Genomic DNA, 20048 nt, shown 5'->3' on the forward strand with positions numbered 1-20048 from the left:
GTAGAAGAGAAAGAACAGAGTGTTTCTGAGACATGTCCACGTGACAGAAGCATCATCTACATCCAGATACATCAGAGCTGAACACGGCTACAAAAGCTCTAGAAAAGACTATTTATATTTATTTATATATGTAACAGTTCATTCACGGCCCTGTGAGCAAAACGACAAACAGCAACACTCAGTGGTGGCGCCCCAGGACTGACCCCGCCCCCGGGACTGACCCCGCCCCCCTGTCTGCCCAGGCCCCCACCTCGACTGACCCCCACCCCCCGACCCCAGCTACCCCCCCCACCCGCCCCCCCCCCCCCCGGCCCCAGGACTGACCCCTGACCCCAGGACTGACCCCGCCCCCCGGCCCCAGGACTGACCCCGCCCCCCTGACCCCCCCGACCCCAGGTCAACATTTGGAATGAAACCGTTCAGTTCACAGGTTTTTGGCTTCGACAGAAACAAGGAGAAAAGAGGAGGAAGAGGAGGAAGAGGAGGAGGAAGAGGAGGAGGTGTGGTCATGCTCTTCATTCATACATTCACATAAACAGGAATCACTAATGGCCCCTCCCCCCAATAAATACTGTAGCCCCGCCCACTTACAAAGAATTAAATACATCAAACTGGATCCAGGTCCAGGTGCAGGTCTAGATCTACAGCCCAGATCCTGGTCCAGATCCAGATACAGATCTACAGCAAGTCCTCCAGCCGAGGTCCAGGTCCAGGTCCAGGTCCAGGTCCAGATATAGATCTACAGCAAGTCCTCCAGCCTAGATCCTGGCCCAGGACCAGGTCCAGGTCTACAGTGCTAGTTTTTCTTCTTGACGTTGTTGTTTGATGCCAGTCTGGGACGAGGGACCGGGATCAGACCCCCCAGAGGGATTCGACTCCGAGCCACCTCGAAGAGTTTACATAAAATCTGGAGGAGGAGAGGGCGGAGGAGGAGGTCAGAGCATTTACTAAGAGACAATTGAATTTTGCACAAACTGATTGTTATTTAGACCAAAGTCCAGCTGAAGGTCAGCTGATCACAACAACAACAACAACAACAACAACAACAACGACACGTGTCCTCTCACCTTCCGTGGAGTCCTCTGGAAGCAGAGAGGGACACAATGAACAGGGTTAGTACAAGAAACAGGAGCAGAAAAAGAAGAGGTGGTAGTATCAGTAGTATCAGTAGTAGTAGTAGTAGTATCAGTAGTTAGTATCAGTAGTTAGTATCAGTAGTTAGTAGCAGTAGTATCAGTAGTTGCAGTAGTTAGTAGTATCAGTAGTTAGTATCAGCAGTAGTATCAGTAGTTAGTAGTATCAGTAGTTAGTATCAGTAGTAGTTAGTATCAGTAGTAGTTAGTATCAGTAGTTAGTAGTATCAGTAGTAGTTAGTAGTATCAGTTGTATCAGTAGTTAGTAGCAGTAGTATCAGTAGTATCAGTAGTTAGTAGTATCAGTAGTAGTATCAGTAGTATCAGTAGTAGTAGCATCAGTAGTAAGTAGTATCAGTAGTAGTATCAGTATCAGTAGTAGTATCAGTAGTATCAGTAGTATCAGTAGTTAGTATCAGTAGTCGTATCAGTAGTAGTAGTATCAGTAGTATCGGTAGTATCAGTAGTATCGGTAGTAGTATCAGTAGTTAGTATCAGTAGTATCGGTAGTAGTATCGGTAGTATCGGTAGTAACCAGCTGACTGGCGTGGGTGCGTCTGACTCTGGTTGTTCACAGTGAAACCTGTTGATCCTATGAACCTATGGACACGGGGGACGTCCCTCTCACCTGTTCCCAGAGGGTCTCCGCCACCTTGTCGATGACCCCGCCCACCTCCCGGAACTCTCCGGAGTACTTGACGTAGGCCCAGACGCAGAGCGCCGTCAGGGCCACGCCCATCACCAGGTTACAGAGCGTGGCCACGGAGCTGACGCCCAGGAAGCCGGTGACCAGCGAGGCCACGTACATGGCCAGCATGACGGCGAAGAGCGTGGCGGGGGTCCGCGCCGCGTAGAAGATGTTCTTTCCGTCGTTGTGTTTGGTGAAGTTGGCGTAGGCCTCGTCCAGCTCCGCCTCCAGCTGCTCCTGGTAGCGCCGGCAGAAGTCCTCGCCACCCATCTTCTTCACCGAGCGGAAGTGTCGCACCGACGCCTGGCGCAGCTCCAGGTGGCGCCGCTCCAGCTCCGAGGGCGACATGTAGGGTCGGTCTCCACCGCAGACCTGAGACCAGGACACCGGTTCAAAGAAGGACCTGGACCTAGAGTCTCTCCCTGATCCAGATGTTTATACGAGCCACCGTCTCCTTTTACCTCCTGAGACCCTGTGTCCTCATACGAGGACATCAGATTTTAGGTGTGTTGCAGCTTATTCTGCTTCATTTAGACCCTGTGTCCTCATACGGGGACATCAGATTTTAGGTGTGCTGCAGCTTATTCTGCTTCATTTAGACCCTGTGTCCTCATACGGGGACATCAGATTTTAGGTGTGCTGCAGCTTATTCTGCTTCATTTAGACCCTGTGTCCTCATACGGGGACATCAGATTTTAGGTGTGCTGCAGCTTATTCTGCTTCATTTAGACCTATTGTCTTCATACGGGGACATCAGATTTTAGGTGTGTTGCAGCTTATTCTGCTTCATTTAGACCCTGTGTCCTCATACGGGGACATCAGATTTTAGGTGTGCTGCAGCTTATTCTGCTTCATTTAGACCCTGTGTCCTCATACGGGGACATCAGATTTTAGGTGTGCTGCAGCTTATTCTGCTTCATTTAGACCACGTGTCCTCATACGGGGACATCAGATTTTAGGTGTGCTGCAGCTTATTCTGCTTCATTTAGACCCTGTGTCCTCATACGGGGACATCAGATTTTAGGTGTGCTGCAGCTTATTCTGCTTCATTTAGACCTTGTGTCCTCATACGGGGACATCAGATTTTAGGTGTGTTGCAGCTTATTCTGCTTCATTTAGACCCTGTGTCCTCATACGGGGACATCAGATTTTAGGTGTGCTGCAGCTTATTCTGCTTCATTTAGACCTGTGTCCTCATACGGGGACATCAGATTTTAGGTGTGCTGCAGCTTATTCTGCTTCATTTAGACCCTGTGTCCTCATACGGGGACATCAGATTTTAGGTGTGCTGCAGCTTATTCTGCTTCATTTAGACCTATTGTCTTCATACGGGGACATCAGATTTTAGGTGTGCTGCAGCTTATTCTGCTTCATTTAGACCTGTTGTCCTCATGTGGGGACACCGCTGCCATCTACTGGCAGTGACGGTCAATACACTTGTTTATTTATGGTTATTAACTTTTTCTCGTACTCGTTTGAGGACGTTGGGATCTCATCGTTTCCACTTCTGCATTAAAATGAACAGTTTTATATTCTGGTCCACACTGACGACTATTATTACACCATAATACACAGAGAAATAACGCTCAGTATTAGTATTTCCTACTAATCCTAAACACCTAAACATCTTAATCATCTTAAAGAAATTCAGATTCCAAACAAAAGCTTGGGTCTCAGCTTGAGTTTACACTTTATGTTTTATTTCTCAGTTACACACTGAGACCTAGATTATTATTTATTTAGTTTTACCACTGGCTGCAGGTACAACATCACGTTTTCACTGAGCATGTGACACATAAAACGTATGAAACCTTAATCCGACCTTAAATCTTAACCCTTCCATCATCACTGTTCTCTGGCTCTGAACATCCATCCCCCGTCATGGTCTTACCTGCTCCATGCTTTTGTTGTACACGTCTTTGGCTCCAGCTACCGCCGCCAGGTTATTAGCTTCAGCCGTTGCCTAGGTAACGGAGGATGAAAGACTCTTCAGTCTCGAGTTAAACCTAAACTAATAATAATAACTGCTAATACTGTTGAACACGTGAATAACGGGATCTGAGACGTTGTTCTACATGGATTATTTAACGTGGTCCAGGGTCTGAGGGGCCCCTCTGGGACCTGGACTCACCTGCAGCATGGACTTGGGGTGAGGAAGCTCCTCCCCCTGGTAGATCTTCATGTAGGCCTGGAAAGACAAACATGCTTCAGTGCAGAGGGAACGTTTATGACGGAGGGACACGTCTCAGACGAGCGTTTTTTTACTCGGTCTCACCTTGAAGTAGTGCAGCAGGTCTCTGCAGGTCACTTTGACTCCTCCGATCTCCTTCTCCACCAGGTTCTCCGGAGCCAGCAGCACAGGGACCAGGTTCACCAGCTCCTTCTTGAAGTCATCGTCAATGTCTGAGGCAAACGCACAAGGAACGACTCAGGGATCAGACACAGGAGACACGTAGGAGACACGTAGGAGCCCAAACTACACTGATCCGTCTCATTTCATCTTAACTCATCATCATTATTATTATATTCATAGGTCTTGGTTCACCAGGCTTCTTCAGACCCTGGATAATGACGCCTCCACCCTCAGGACTTTTTACATGTTCCTAAGATCAGAACTAAAATGAGGAAGAAGGTTTTTAGGTTTTCTGATCCGTGGAACATTTTACAGCTGGAGCTCAAGCACCTGGTATCTCTGAATGTGTCTAAGTCCATGATAAACCCGCTTATATTCAGCCTCCATGAGTGAAACTGTCTGAATGGGACTGAATGAACTGTCTCTCCTTCAAAAGAGCTCAATGGGACAAACCTGTTCAAACAAAGGTTAGTTTGTTAAATATAGTAAATATTCTCCTTCTCCTCTTCTTGGGACTAAAACAGTGCGTAGTTGCTCCCCTGGTCCCGTCTCACCTCTGAGCCGGCCATCGAAGTGGGGGTTGGTGGCCACCCTGAGGCCGGGGTGGGGCAGCAGGAAGCAGCTGATGTTGGAGAAGCAGGAGTGGATGTGTTTCCTGACGTTCTGCAGCTCCTCGTGTTGGTTCTGCTTCACCTGAACGGGAATAAAACGCAGGTCAAGTCCACGCGGCTGAAGGGACGTTTGGAAAGACGTGACCCCCCCACAGCACAGATGGTCCCACTCCACTCTGTTAGAATCAGGATCTATCGGCACTGGACAGCACAGGGCTCCTGCAGGTTTGAACAAGGGACGTTTAACTTTTTAAGACCTACACAAAAAACTACAACTAAAGAATTACTTTCAAAAGGAATTCTGAGTCAGATTTTCCTTATTTGTAGTCATTTAAGACTCGACTACATGTAATTTAAGACCTACAATGTAAAATAAGGCCTTTAGACTCTGCAGAAGCCCCGCCCCCTGCAGGTGACACGACAAACAGCACTCAGCATCAGCCGTTAAAGGTCCTGAGGATGCGTTCAGGGCCCAGACAGTAACAGACATCTGGATAAGACTAAGGCCGGTTAGTCTCTCAGTCTGATTGCACCTGTAGCGCCTCCCGGAGGCAGCAGGTGGAACAGACGCTGGTCTGAGCTGTGTTTGTAGACGGGGTCCAGGGATGATGATCCTCCTCGTTTAGAAACAAAGTGTAACAACAGAAATAAAGCAACGATTAATAGAAGCTGAGTTTAAGGTGTTAATGAAGAACCTGGAACGTTTGGACCTGGACTTCTTCTCCCGAGCGTCCACGTATTTAAAAGTGTGGACTCTCTGAGCTCAGCCCTTTTTCTGTGAGGTTGAAATGACAGCGGTGACTGACTGACCTGCAGACGTTTCTCCAGGAAGCTCTGGCCTCCCTCCAGACCGTAGGGATGTTCGTAGGGGTAACTCCAGTCTCGGATCAGGAACATCAGAGTCTGGAAACAGGGACACATTTCAACCACTGACCATCACACACAGTCAACAGACAGTCACACTTTAGATTTCTCTCTCTGGACTGTCGACTGTAAACCAACTATCAGCACAACCTACCAAACACTTTGGTCTCATAGTTTGATTCCTTTGGTCCTCCTCAAAAATGAATGTGTAACTGTGTTGGCTTTCTGCTCTCTGCTAAACACGAGACTAGGAAGACCCAGCGCCTCCAACGCCTCCAACGCCTCCAATATACAGTCACTGGGTTAGAGAAGTCACCTCTCACATCACGTTGGAGAAAATCAGACACACACTCAGGGGTCGACTAGAAAATGTTCTAAGATCTGGAGCAGATGATATAAAACTACTGTCAAATATCTTTTAGTCTACACTGTCAAAGCTGGAAGTCTGGCATCTGGAGGAGGAGGAGGGGTTGTTTTTTTGTTTTGTTTGACTTATGTCCAAACTCAATAAAAAAAAAAAAACAAGCTCAAACTTGACAAAACTTCCAGTGAACCAGTGACTTTAATGCAGCTGTTGGTGGTTTTTGCTTTTCTTCAACCGAGTCACTGGTTTAAACTTCTCCATGTTTAAATCCGTCATCATCGCGTTTAAAGGATCAACTTCTTATCTGATAACTTAACTAACAACTTATTAACTTATCTGACAACTTAACTAATAACTTAACTAATAACTTAACTAGTAACTGAACTAGTAACTTAACTAGTAACTGAACTAGTAACTGAACCAACAACTGAACCAACAACTTAACTAATAACTTAACTAACAACTTAACTAACAACTTAACTAGTAACTGAACTAACAACTGAACCAACAACTGAACCAACAACTTAACTAACAACTTACTAACAACTTAACTAATAACTTAACTAGTAACTGAACTAACAACTTAACTAATAACTGAGCTAATAACTGAACTAATAACTGAACTAATAACTACTCAGACTAGACTCATGTGGAAAGAAATCCACTTCTTACACTATTTATTTGCAACTGATACGACTGATGCACAAAAGCTTTGATGTTTGAGTTAAAATGTTTCCATGAGCTCGTCCCTAAAGGAAAAGGTTATTTCTATGGTTGTAGTTTATTCTCCTATGACTGACTCTCACATATTCTCTAAAAACACAGAGTAGAAGAGCAGACGTGAACCTGAAAAGGCTTCTCGTAGACCTCCTCCAGAGCCAGCCGTCCGTACTCCGTGAAGAGCTGAGGAGAGAAAACAGAAAACACAGGGACTCAGTGTAAAGCTTCAGCCTCCAGGACACCAGCTCACAGGACGTCAGCAGGACTGGACAGAAGAGACGAGAGACGCTGAACAAGACCATCAGCATCAAGTAACAAACACAAGTCTGATCCGAACACACTGACCCTGGAACAAAGCGTCTGTAAACGTGACGGGGACAAACCTGGAGGTGCTGCAGGTCGTCCTCCTGGACGTTCTGGGACAAGTTGTACACCTGAAACACAACAAACCAGGAGCCTTCGTTGTTCAGGGACTAAACAAACATCTACACTAGTTTTTACAGTGGACAAAGAGAACCCAGATAGACACGGGACATGACCCCATGAATATTAATGACATGTTCATGTCCCTGAAGCCTCGTCCCACTGTGATGGACAGGTGTTTGTGGGTGGACCAGTCCTCGTCCTCAGTCTGTCTGACTCTCTGTGGATTATTTGTGGCTTCCAGACTCTTTAGAGATGGTTGTGGAACCTTTTCCAACTCTTTTTCTGAGCTCCTCACAAAGCTCCTTTGATCTGTTGTCATCACACACTTCAACACAAACATGAGACAAATCCCTGATTCACAGAAACTAAACCAGGACCTGAGTCTCATCACATTCATGGAAACTCTCCTGGACTCTGGTTTAATCGTCTCTGAGGTGGAGAATCGGCTCATTTTAGTCTCATAATCAGCTCCGTGTGTTTATTTGTGAGGATTTAATGATTCACTCAACTCACGATTCAACACAATTTCTGATTAAAGGGGTTAAAACATATAAGATGTTAAGATATAAGCTGTGTACTAGATACTAGACACTACACCTCTAACTACACCCACGCTGCTGCTACGTCTTTCTTTAAAAAACACCACATTTACACTTATACCATGTTATAGTATTAGTACTTTAACTTTAGCTTGTAAATCTTTGTAAATAAAACCTTCTATTTTGTAGATACTTGTGTTTTTTTGCACTGAATGATGAAAATAAAGGCCGTTCTGTTCTGTTCTGTTCTGCTCCATCACGTGAACTCATAACTAGATCACGTCCTCTGCTGCATTTTTCCTCTCAGCTCATTTGAAAGGTCTCAGATTGTTTCGGATGTTTAACCGTCTCTCGATGCATCGTTACGTCCATGTGTATCTGTTTTCTCTTCGTGTCGTTGTGATGCAGAAACGGTTGTGATGCTGAGTGAGTCTGACCTGGACCGAGCTGGTCATGGTGCTGAGGGCGAACAGCGTGGCGCAGTCTTTGATGGTGGACTGGCTGTCGAACGCCCCCTGGGTGTCGATCAGCAGAACTGCGACCTGCAGGAAACCACATGTTACCTGGAGCTCGTCCCAGAGGAGGAGGCGCTGCCACACTGACCTTGCTGCCGTCTGGCTTCTCCACCACGAACACCTCGTTCCAGGCCAGGATGCCCGTGGTCTCCCTCTCACAGCCGCCCCGCCACGAGAAGCCGGTCAGAGGCTCCTCCTCTCCCCCGATCCACGACCCGGACGACTGCACCACAACGACACAACGACAAGAGGAAACCTGGGGTCAGTGTTTTCTACGGACTGAAAGACCAGTAACACAACAGAGTAATAACCGATAAATAACAACAACTCCAGACTTTTAATATTTGTTTTAGAGCAAAGAACAAATAAATCAGGAGTAAGTTTACATTTAATAAATGATCCTTTAAAAAAAACGTGACATTTCTTAATAAAAATAGTTGTAATTTGGGCTCCTGGTTCTGTCTCATCGACCATCGGGAGGATGTTCAGCCCGTTAACGTCAGAGTCCTGGTTAAATCTAGGTCACGTCTGCTCCTGCTCCTGCTCAGTTTCCTTTCAGGAAACGTGTCAAAAGAAAACGGGTATTTACTGTAATTAATGTAAAAATAGAAGAACTGGACGACAGGACTTTAACACGGATCATAGCATTAAATAAATGAATAAGTGTCCGGCTCATTAGTTTTCTTATTTTGTAGCATTTTCTTTTTTTGTCAATGTTTTGCTGTAAGATAATAAAAGAAAAAAGAAAGAAAGAAAGAAAGAAAGAAAGAAAGAAAGAAAGAAAGAAAGAAAGAAAGAAAGAAAGAAAGAACTGGGTGAATTAGTTTAGGCCCCTTTCAGCCCGCGGGCCGTATGTTTGACACCTGTGGGTTAGAGGTGAAGAGCACAGTGAACAGCAGAGTGAACAGCAGAGTGAAGAGCAGAGTGAACAGCAGAGTGAACAGCAGAGTGAACAGCAGAGTGAACAGCAGAGTGAACAGCAGAGTGAACAGCATAGGGAGGAAACGTCCGATGGATCCAATATATTCATGAACGTCATGAAACCATGAAACCTGGAACCTGGACTTCTGTAAACCAGGGATGAGGGCGGGAACCACAACGTGACCAGATCTGAGGCTTAGTCCACGTATGGACATGGTCTTTATGGGGGGGGGGGCACCACACAGCCAGCATTGTGTTCTAATCCTCTTTACATGGAAACCTCCAGAACCACAACGTTCCCACGTACAGCGACACGACAACAGGTTCATTCAGAGACACACACACACACACACACACACACACACACAGACACACACACACACACACACACACACAGACACACACACACAGAAACACACACACACACAGGGACACACAGACACACAGACACACACACACACACAGACACACACGGACACACACACACACGGACACACAGACACACACACACGCACACACAGACACAGGACATCACCACCACAGACCACACACACCACCACACAGGGACACACACAGAACACCACACCACCACACAGGGACACAACCAGGACACAACACACACACACACCAGCAACACACACACACACCCACACACACACACACCAGGTACACACACACACACACACACAGACACAACACACACACACACCAGGTACACACACACACACGCACACACCAGGTACACACACACACCAGGTACACACACACATACACACACACCCACACACACCAGGTACACACACATACACACACCCACACACACCAGGTACACACACACACACACACACACACACGGACACACACACACACACACAGACACACACACACACACAGTGAAGCATCTGCAGCAGAACGACTGTGAACGTGTCTCAGTTTGTCCAAGTAGCGTTAGCGTTAGCAGCAGCTGATCCGGTAGTGACAGGCAGCAGAACCAACCCATAAAGATGGAAGACGCTAAACAGCACGTTGGTCCTCTCCATGGGACATTTGAGACACATAAAGTATCATCACACTCTGCAGGAAGGAGTTTTCTTTCCAGCTTCAAACAGCACATGAACCAAGCCAAGCATACGTTAGTCGGGGATTCTGCTAGCACTTGGGCTAACGCGGCTAACAGCTGGAGACAAACCAAGACAAACCAAGACAAAGACAAGCTTTTGAATGGACTGTAACACGGCTGTAAGTATCGTTGGTTAGTTTGAGGTCGTACCTGCTGGTACATGTAGCGCAGCATGAAGTCCAGCAGGAAGGACTTTCCCTTACGAAAGGCTCCGGCCACGGAGACGACCACCACGTTGAGGTCCTGGACGTCCTCCTGCAGCAGCAGCCGCTCCAGCGCCGCCTCCTGCAGCCAGAACGAGTGCTCCTCCTCATCGGCCACCACGATCTGGACCGGCCGGGCCGCCTCCTCCTCCTCCTCGTCCTCCTCCTCCTCCTCCTCCAGCAGCAGGTCGTCGTCCTCCTCTTTACCCCTCATCTGAGACGAGTCCGGTTTAATCCTGTGGCCACCTGACGACAAAAAATAAATAAATAAATAGTGTGTACGGACACTAACCTACAGCTGTGGATCAACGCTGAGCTCTTAAACCAGGATCTATTATCGACCAAGACCAACACAAACACAAAACATGAAACACAAAACACGAAACACAAAACACAAAACACAAGGACAATCAGAGGCTGAGAAAAACCAACCAATCAGATCAGAGATCAGAGTTTAATTTAAGACCTAGAATAAAATATATGTTCGTATTTAAGACTCTGAGGCCTCAAGATGCCACAAGTTTATCAGCTAAGGAGGCGCTGATCTACAGAGGAGGAGGAGGAGGAGGAGGAGGAGCAGGAGAGGAGGAGGAGGAGGATGAAGAGGAGGAGCAGGAGGAGGAGGAAGAGGAGGAGCTTGAGAGAGGAGGAGGAGAGAGGAGAGGACAGAGGAGGAGGAGGAGGAGAGGAGAGGAGGAAGGAGAGAGGAGGAGGAGGAGGAGGAGCAGGAGGAGAGGAGGAGGAGAGGAGGAGGAGAGGAGAGAAAGGAGGAGAGGAGGAGAGGAGGAAGGAGGCAGAGAGGAGGGAGGAGGAGGAGGAGAGAGGAAGGAGAGGGAGGAGAGAGCAGGGAGGAGAGGGAGGGAGGAGGAAGAGGAGGAGAAGCAGGAGGAGGAGGGAGAGAGGAGAGAGGAGGAGCAGGAGGAGGAGGAGCAGGAGGAGGAGGAGGAGGAGCAGGAGGAGGAGCAGGAGGAGGAGGAGGAGGAACAGGAGGAGCAGGAGCAGGAGGAGGAGGAGGAGCAGGAGGAGCAGGAGGAGGAGTGTTATGGCCACACATGAACATAAATGAGCAGTTGAAAAAGATGAACTACGTTGAGAATGAACCTTTAGATCATGTGACGTTTCTGTTTCTCTGCAGGTTGTTGGTGACGTGGTTTATGACACAAACCAGGAAACTGAACTGAACCTGAGATTAAACGTGAAGGTTGATCTAAAGACACGCGGAGAGTTTTACAACATTAACACATTCAGCTCTTCTGATGTTTCCACGAAGCTGCCGAGTGGAAACATCAAGTCTCTTGACCTGGTCCAGTTACTGGAGCGTCACAGAGTCCCGCTGCTATTATGGGATGGCAGAGCTGGCCGGGTTTACAGCAAACACAGGAAACAGGCTTTAACCCGCGGACGCAGAACGTTTCTCCTTGTACGGCAGCGTTTTCATCACAGAGTCATCTGAGAATCTGTAACGGGACTATTTCTGGTGAACTGATGCTTCATGCACCTGATGTCTTTGTGTTTGGACACATGCTGCCTGCTAGCCGGCACAGTTAGCTCAGTTAGCTCGGTTAACGCAGTTAGCACAGTTAGCTCAGTTAGCGCAGTTAGCCCGGTTAACACAGTTAGCCCGGTTAGCAGTGGATAGAGCAGACAGGAAGTAGTAACAGATCCAGAGGAGAACCACTGGTTTAAAAATAAAAAACATCTCGGTATCTTCAGGGAACCAGATCCACATGTAAGAAGTTCAACTAAACTCATAATAAGCTCCTCGTCTATATGCTAACAGGATTTCCTTTGCTAACAGGAACCAACAAAGACCTCTGTGACTAACGCAAGGACGAGATCTGAAACAATCGGTTCTTGTTTTTCCATGAAAAGCCCTGAAGGGGTTTGGTCTGAGACCAGAAAGACCTGGACTAGAGGACGTAGAGTGAACACATGGGTTTGTTATTTACTTTGTTTGTGATGTGATGTGATATTTAACTTACTCAGCATGAAACACTGATTTTTTCTACGTGCTAGTTAATAGTTACTTCATATAATCTGTTCCTCACCATAAACCACAAACCAGCCGTGACCATAATACGAGAACATGCTGCACCATGTCACGGTTTAGAGGGAGGAGGATTAACCTTTGACCTCAGGGTGGGGGCGGCTCAGAGGACACCACCATGTGAGGAAGAGACAGCGTCTCCATTCAGGTCCGTGGTGACGGTGGTGGAACCATGTGAGCTCAAATATACAGAACCAACGACACGTCAACCAAAACCTCCAAACGCCTGTTCTCAGGGGACCAGTTCTACCTGGGACCTGGTCCTGAGTTACCCCCTTTGTCTGAGTTTCATGTGGATAAACAAACTAAATGTGTTTTAATATTTATTGTCCATAGTTGTGTTTGTGTTGACAGCTTTAAATTTATGCAAATTCTAGTGGATAATAAAAAATATACATATTAAGAGTGGATTGATCCAAAGACCTGTCAGTGTTTAAACCAGATGAACACATTAATGGTGGAGTTCATGGGTTCATCCCTGGTCTGAACGGACCCTAACATCTGTCCACACTTTGTCCTTCAGGACGAGACAAGAGGCAGAAACAAAGAGTCTGGTTCCCTCTGGACCAGGTTTATCTCAGGACCTGCTTTAGTAACATTATTCCAGATGAAACTAGTCCTCTGGGGGACAGGGCTGTGGTCGTCTCAAGGACGCGGGGCTGTGGTCGTCTCACGGACGCGGGGCTGTGGTCGTCTCACGGACGCGGGGCTGTGGTCGTCTCACGGACACGGGGCTGTAGTCGTCTCACGGACACGGGGCTGTAGTCGTCTCACGGACAAAAGGCTGTAGTCGTCTCACGGACACGAGGCTGTAGTCGTCTCACGGACACGGGGCTGTAGTCGTCTCACGGACACGAGGCTGTAGTCGTCTCACGGACACGAGGCTGTAGTCGTCTCATGGACACGAGGCTGTAGTCGTCTCACGGACACGGGGCTGTAGTCGTCACGAGGGGGACACGTTGATCATTTCCTCATCAGTTAAACTTGTAGCTGATGCTGTTTTCATTGTGTTGCCATGATCCAGCGTCATGTTCGGGCTGTAGGACAAGTCTCTGAGCGTGGGAACATGAACACAACCTCAACTAAAGCTCTGAGGAAACATGAACCAGTGAATAACCACGACATCAGAAATGATTCAAGATCTGATCTGTTTCACACTTTTTATGCAAATAAGTACCAACTGGGACACAGCTGGATGGATGGATGGATGGATGAATGGATGAATAGATGGATGGATGGATGGATGGAGTGATTGATGGATGGATGAATAGATGGATGGATGGATGGATGGATGGATGGATGGATGGATGGATGGGTGGGTGAATGTTGGATGGATGGGTGGATGGATGAATGGATGAATGAATAGATGGATGGATGGATGAATGAATAGATGGATGGGTGGATGGATGGATGGGTGGATGGTTGGATGGTTGGATGGATGGATGAGTGGGTGGATGGATGAATAGATGGATGGATGGATGGATGGATGGATGGATGAATAGATGGATGGATGGATGGATGGATGGATGAGTGGGTGGATGGATGGATGAGTGGGTGGATGGATGAATAGATGGATGGATGGATGGATGGATGGATGGATGGATGGATGGATGAATGACCACTGCTGTTTCACAACCACAAACAGAGACTTGGGGTTGTGACACATTCAGGGACAGTCTGTGAAGAATTCGTTGAGTTATTTAAGAACCTGTTCTATGTCAGTAACTAACCTCATGATGTGTTTTTGTGATGAATTCTCACGGAGTCGTTTCCTCTGTTAATTCTTACTTAGATTCTATCATTTACAGATAAGATAAGGTTTTATTTGTCACGTGAACAGCTGAACAAGGTTCACAGTGAAATGTTGTTGACTAAGTTAAGCTACAGGGACACTTTGCTTTCCAACGTTTTCACAGGCATCATATCTAGTAACGATAATAATACAGCACCTCCTCAGAGGAACCTCCGGCCTTTAGACCTTAAACAACGAGAGCGTTCGCTCAGAGTCCAACGAGAACTCAACAAAACCTTCGAATGCCTTTGGGATCAAGATCCGCGCTTTAACTGAGGCTTTTCTAAAGACCAGTGATCCGGTTAATTCAAAGTGCCACTGTTCTCTGTGCAGCACATGAACAGCCCAGAGCGCAAAGTTTCTCCAGGAGCTGCAGCTCAAACCTCAAACCATTCGTCAATCAACTAGAACATGAAATAAGTGTAAAACCCACTGACCCAAGCAGCTCTAGTTAAACACAGACAGAAAGAAGATCTAAGATTAGAAAGAAAGACGGCGTTTTTATCGACTGGACTCGTGGATTCTGAGTTTGAGCTGATACGTCCGTGTTGTGGTTGTGTCTCCGGCGTATCTGTACATTTAGACAGAACTTCGTGTTCAAACGTTTCACAGTGGAACGAGGCTGAGCAGCTGATCACGTCTGGTCTGACTGCATTCACAGAAACATGGGCGTGTTTCTCCTGAGCAGCACTGGCCTGAGGACATGTCCCAGAGACGCCAGCGAGACGCCACATGTGGGACGGGAAGCAAACACTTAATCACAATCAGTCACACAGTCAGTTTCCCTCATGTGGCTGAAGCAGTGAACAATAATCACTACACACGTTCAGCCCAGGACCAGTAACACAACACGACCAGGACCAGTAACGCAACACGACCAGTAACACAACACGACCAGTAACACAACACGACCAGGACCAGTAACACAACACGACCAGTAACACAACAGGACCAGGACCAGGACCAGTAACACAACACGACCAGGACCAGTAACACAACACGACCAGGACCAGTAACACAACACGACCAGTAACACAACACGACCAGGACCAGTAACACAACACGACCAGTAACACAACACGACCAGGACCAGTAACACACCAGGACCAGGACCAGTAACACAACACGACCAGGTAACACCAACAGGACCAGGACCAGTAACACAACATGACCAGTAACACAACACGACCAGGACCAGTAACACAACAGGACCAGTAACACAACACGACCAGGACCAGTAACACAACACGACCAGGACCAGTAACACAACAGGACCAGGACCAGTAACACAACACGACCAGTAACACAACACGACCAGGACCAGTAACACAACACGACCAGTAACACAACACGACCAGGACCAGTAACACACCAGGACCAGGACCAGTAACACAACACGACCAGTAACACAACAGGACCAGGACCAGTAACACAACATGACCAGTAACACAACACGACCAGGACCAGTAACACAACAGGACCAGTAACACAACACGACCAGGACCAGTAACACAACAGGACCAGGACCAGTAACACAACACGACCAGTAACACAACAGGACCAGGACCAGTAACACAACACGACCAGTAACACAACACGACCAGGACCAGTAACACAACACGACCAGGACCAGTAACACAACACGACCAGTAACACAACAGGACCAGGACCAGGACCAGTAACACAACACGACAGGACCAGTAACACAACACGACCAGGACCAGTAACACAACAGGGACCAGTAACACAACACGACCAGTAACACAACACGACCAGGACCAGTAACACAACACGACCAGTAACACAACACGACCAGGACCAGTAACACAACACGACCAGTAACACAACACGACCAGGACCAGTAACACACCAGGACCAGGACCAGTAACACAACACGACCAGTAACACAACAGGACCAGGACCAGTAACACAACACGACCAGTAACACAACACGACCAGGACCAGTAACACAACAGGACCAGTAACACAACACGACCAGGACCAGTAACACAACAGGACCAGGACCAGTAACACAACACGACCAGTAACACAACAGGACCAGGACCAGTAACACAACACGACCAGTAACACAACACGACCAGGACCAGTAACACAACACGACCAGGACCAGTAACACAACACGACCAGTAACACAACAGGACCAGGACCAGGACCAGTAACACAACACGACCAGGACCAGTAACACAACACGACCAGGACCAGTAACACAACAGGACCAGGACCAGTAACACAACACGACCAGTAACACAACACGACCAGGACCAGTAACACAACACGACCAGTAACACAACACGACCAGGACCAGTAACACAACACGACCAGTAACACAACACGACCAGGACCAGGACCAGTAACACAACAGGACCAGTAACACAACACGACCAGGACCAGTAACACAACAGGACCAGTAACACAACACGACCAGGACCAGTAACACAACAGGACCAGGACCAGTAACACAACAGGACCAGTAACACAACAGGACCAGGACCAGGACCAGTAACACAACACGACCAGTAACACAACACGACCAGGACCAGTAACACAACAGGACCAGGACCAGTAACACAACACGACCAGTAACACAACAGGACCAGGACCAGTAACACAACACGACCAGTAACACAACAGGACCAGGACCAGTAACACAACACGACCAGTAACACAACACGACAGGACCAGTAACACAACACGACCAGTAAACAAACACGACCAGGACCGTAACACAACAGGACAGTAACACAACAGGACCAGTAACACAACAGGACCAGTAACACAACAGGACAGGACCAGTAACACAACACGACCAGTAACACAACAGACCAGGACCAGTAACACAACAGACAGTAACACAACAGACCAGGACCAGTAACACAACAGGACCAACCAGTAACACACACACGACCAGTAACACAACAGGACCAGGACCAGGACAGTAACACAACACGACCAGTAACACAACACACCGGACCAGTAAACAACAGACCAGTAACACAACAGTACCAGGACCAGTAACACAACAGACCAGTAACACAACAGGCCAGTAACCCGTAACACAACGACCAGTAAACAAACAGGTACACAGGACCAGTAACACAACAGGACCAGTAACACAACAGGACCAGTAACACAACAGGGACCAGTAACACAACACGACCAGTAACACAACAGGACCAGGACCAGTAACACAACAGGACCAGTAACACAACAGGACCAGTAACACAACAGGACCAGTAACACAACAGGGACCAGTAACACAACAGGGACCAGTAACACAACAGGGACCAGGACCAGTAACACAACACGACCAGTAACACAACAGGACCAGGACCAGTAACACAACAGGGACCAGTAACACAACACGACCAGTAACACAACACGACCAGGACCAGTAACACAACAGGGACCAGTAACACAACACGACCAGGACCAGTAACACAACAGGGACAGTACACAGCAACAGGGACAGTACACACACGACCAGGACCAGTAACACAACACGACCAGGACCAGTAACACAACACGACCAGGACCAGTAACACAACAGGACCAGTAACACAACAGTAAACACATGTTTTCATGGTGGAGCTTCGTTCTTTCAGCTGCAGGTTGTTTTCTCTGCGGTGACACAATAAACTCTCCTCTTACACACACTGTTCATACATGTGTTCACTGCCTGTTGTGTAGATGATGAGCTGCTGTGTAGCTGTGCTACATGTGGAATGACAGTAAAGTTGAATGTGATATGAACGAGTTGTGTATCGTTGTGTAAGAGGAAACATTTAAGTGTAAAAGCTCATACGTTTAATCAGATAACTTTCCTTAGAAAGCAGTAGTTCTGCTTCACCAGGAATCACTACACACTTCTTCTTTCCTGCTCCTCAGACTCAAACTAAGTCAGAATAATGTGACAAACGAGGAAGGAGATGAACCAGGATCAGTGACGATGAATCTGAACCGATACAGGAAAATGTTTCCTGACCCTGAGAACTAGAACTTTAACATTTCAAATGTTTGACTTATGAGGATAAAGCTGGTGGCAAATATAACTATGACCCTTAACAGGAGGATGGATGTGTAGAAACGCACATTCACGGCTCATATATGCACATTTCTACTGTGTTCTGCGTTTAAAACAGGCTTAACTTTGTATTTTATTGAATATATTAATGAATATATTTGTTTTAATATTGTTTTCCATCCACTGTGCACATTAAATGAAGGATTTAATTATAAAAGCTAACATGTTACCTCACAATAAATGCAACCAGTTATTGTACATCATCACGATACACACACACATTTACACACATATCTATATAGATGTGTGTGTATATATATATATGTGTGTGTGTGTTTATATAAATGTGTGTGTGTGTGTGTGTGTGTGTGTGTGTGTGTGTGTGTGAGGACAGGTGAAACTATGCTGTCTAACTAGTCCTTTAACAGATGCTCTGTTGTGTTTAGCTCGGAGATGCTATTAGCTCCGTTAGCAGGAGGCTAACAACAAACACTCAGCGGCTTAAAGAAACGCTTTGACTCGGCCTCAAACAAACCGTGGACAGAAACTCGAACACGGCCCACGACCACCGCTGACACGGGCTCGGTTTTAGGTGATACCCCCCCTCCCTCCCTCCCTCGGAGCCCGGGGATGCGAACCGACCTGGGGATGTGAACCGTACCCGACGGACGCGATAAACGAGCGGCGCAGCCGGATCCGAGGCTGCGGCATCACATCCCTGGTAAATACATGAAATAAGAGCAGGGACAGAGCAGGGACACCTCCTCCCACCTCCTCCCACCTCCTCCTACCTTCCCTGAAGATGCTGTTCTTGTGGATCCGCTGCTTCACTCCGCTCTCCTCCGCCGCCATCTTTCCTGACGTCTCTGACGTCACACAGCGCCGTGGTGCTAAAATATGGAAGACAAGCCACGCCCCTATGCTAACTCCTCCCATAGACCCCCGCCCTACCACCCGTAGACATGTATACATCACATTATGTCATATACTGACCCCGCCCCGGCCACGCCCTAGCCCCGCCCCTACATGTACACATATATAAATAAGATCATATATATGAGCATAGTCCCTGTAATTCCTCTTCACATCTGCACCATAAACTCTTTTCTCTTCGTTCGTCATGTTTAAATCCTCCATGGACACGTCGGGAAGTTAGTTTTGTATCTACTTTGTTCTATTTCTTCTGTACAATACTGCAAGTTAATGTTACACATTCATATTTATATAGTTGCTCCTATTTTTACTCCCGTCTGTTCAGTTCCATTCTTATTTTTACTCCCGTTTATTTATTTATTTTACCCTCTGAATACTGTGAGCGTCTTGCACAGCTGTAAACAAAACCTTCCTGCACTGAACAACCTGTGCAAGGAGAGTAAAAGGTGCCCTGATGTGTTGTGTTGATGGAAACATCTCCATCTCGCTGCTGCTGCTATAAATACTGAGGCTGAACCAAAGAGAAAAACCACAGCGAAGAGCTAAATCAGGCCGTGAAGCCTCAGGGCTGCGTCTCCACCTGACGCTGGTCTCGTTACACATGTGGTCACGACCTCCAGGTCTCAGAGTCTGATTTCAGGTTCTGACTGTGTGTTGTTGTCGTTTCTCTGTCAGTGCCTTTGTGTTGTGGCTGGATGTCTTGGTCAGGTCTCTCACTGGGACTTTTCCTCCTTAAATAAAAACATTAGGTGTTAGAGACACTGGGTCAAAGTTTAG

General features: G+C 47.3%; 1 protein-coding gene across 4 annotated transcripts; it reads right to left on the reverse strand.

The window, feature by feature from the left end:
• Positions 1-391: 391 nt before the first annotated feature.
• zgc:158270 (uncharacterized protein LOC791213 homolog) lies at positions 392-19198 on the reverse strand. 4 transcript variants are annotated; one of them, XM_047577537.1, is made up of 15 exons: positions 19130-19198; positions 13089-13556; positions 10405-10703; positions 8302-8436; positions 8136-8240; positions 7117-7167; positions 6860-6916; positions 5596-5688; positions 4729-4867; positions 4097-4224; positions 3953-4009; positions 3713-3784; positions 1762-2193; positions 1068-1082; positions 392-907 (listed from the first exon to the last, which is right to left on the reverse strand). In XM_047577537.1, the coding sequence occupies exons 3-15, from the start codon at positions 10669-10671 to the stop codon at positions 797-799; spliced, it is 1662 nt and encodes a 553-aa protein (XP_047433493.1). In that variant the 5' UTR covers positions 10672-10703; positions 13089-13556; positions 19130-19198; the 3' UTR covers positions 392-796. The 4 variants fall into 4 exon arrangements, with proteins under 4 accessions (XP_047433493.1, XP_047433491.1, XP_047433494.1 ...); XM_047577535.1 differs by lacking the exon at positions 13089-13556 and having other exon boundaries at positions 19130-19197; XM_047577538.1 differs by lacking the exons at positions 13089-13556; positions 19130-19198 and adding an exon at positions 18981-19026.
• Positions 19199-20048: the final 850 nt, after the last annotated feature.

The sequence above is a fragment of the Mugil cephalus genome, chromosome 2 (assembly GCF_022458985.1).
Source record: "Mugil cephalus isolate CIBA_MC_2020 chromosome 2, CIBA_Mcephalus_1.1, whole genome shotgun sequence".
NCBI lineage: Eukaryota > Metazoa > Chordata > Actinopteri > Mugiliformes > Mugilidae > Mugil > Mugil cephalus.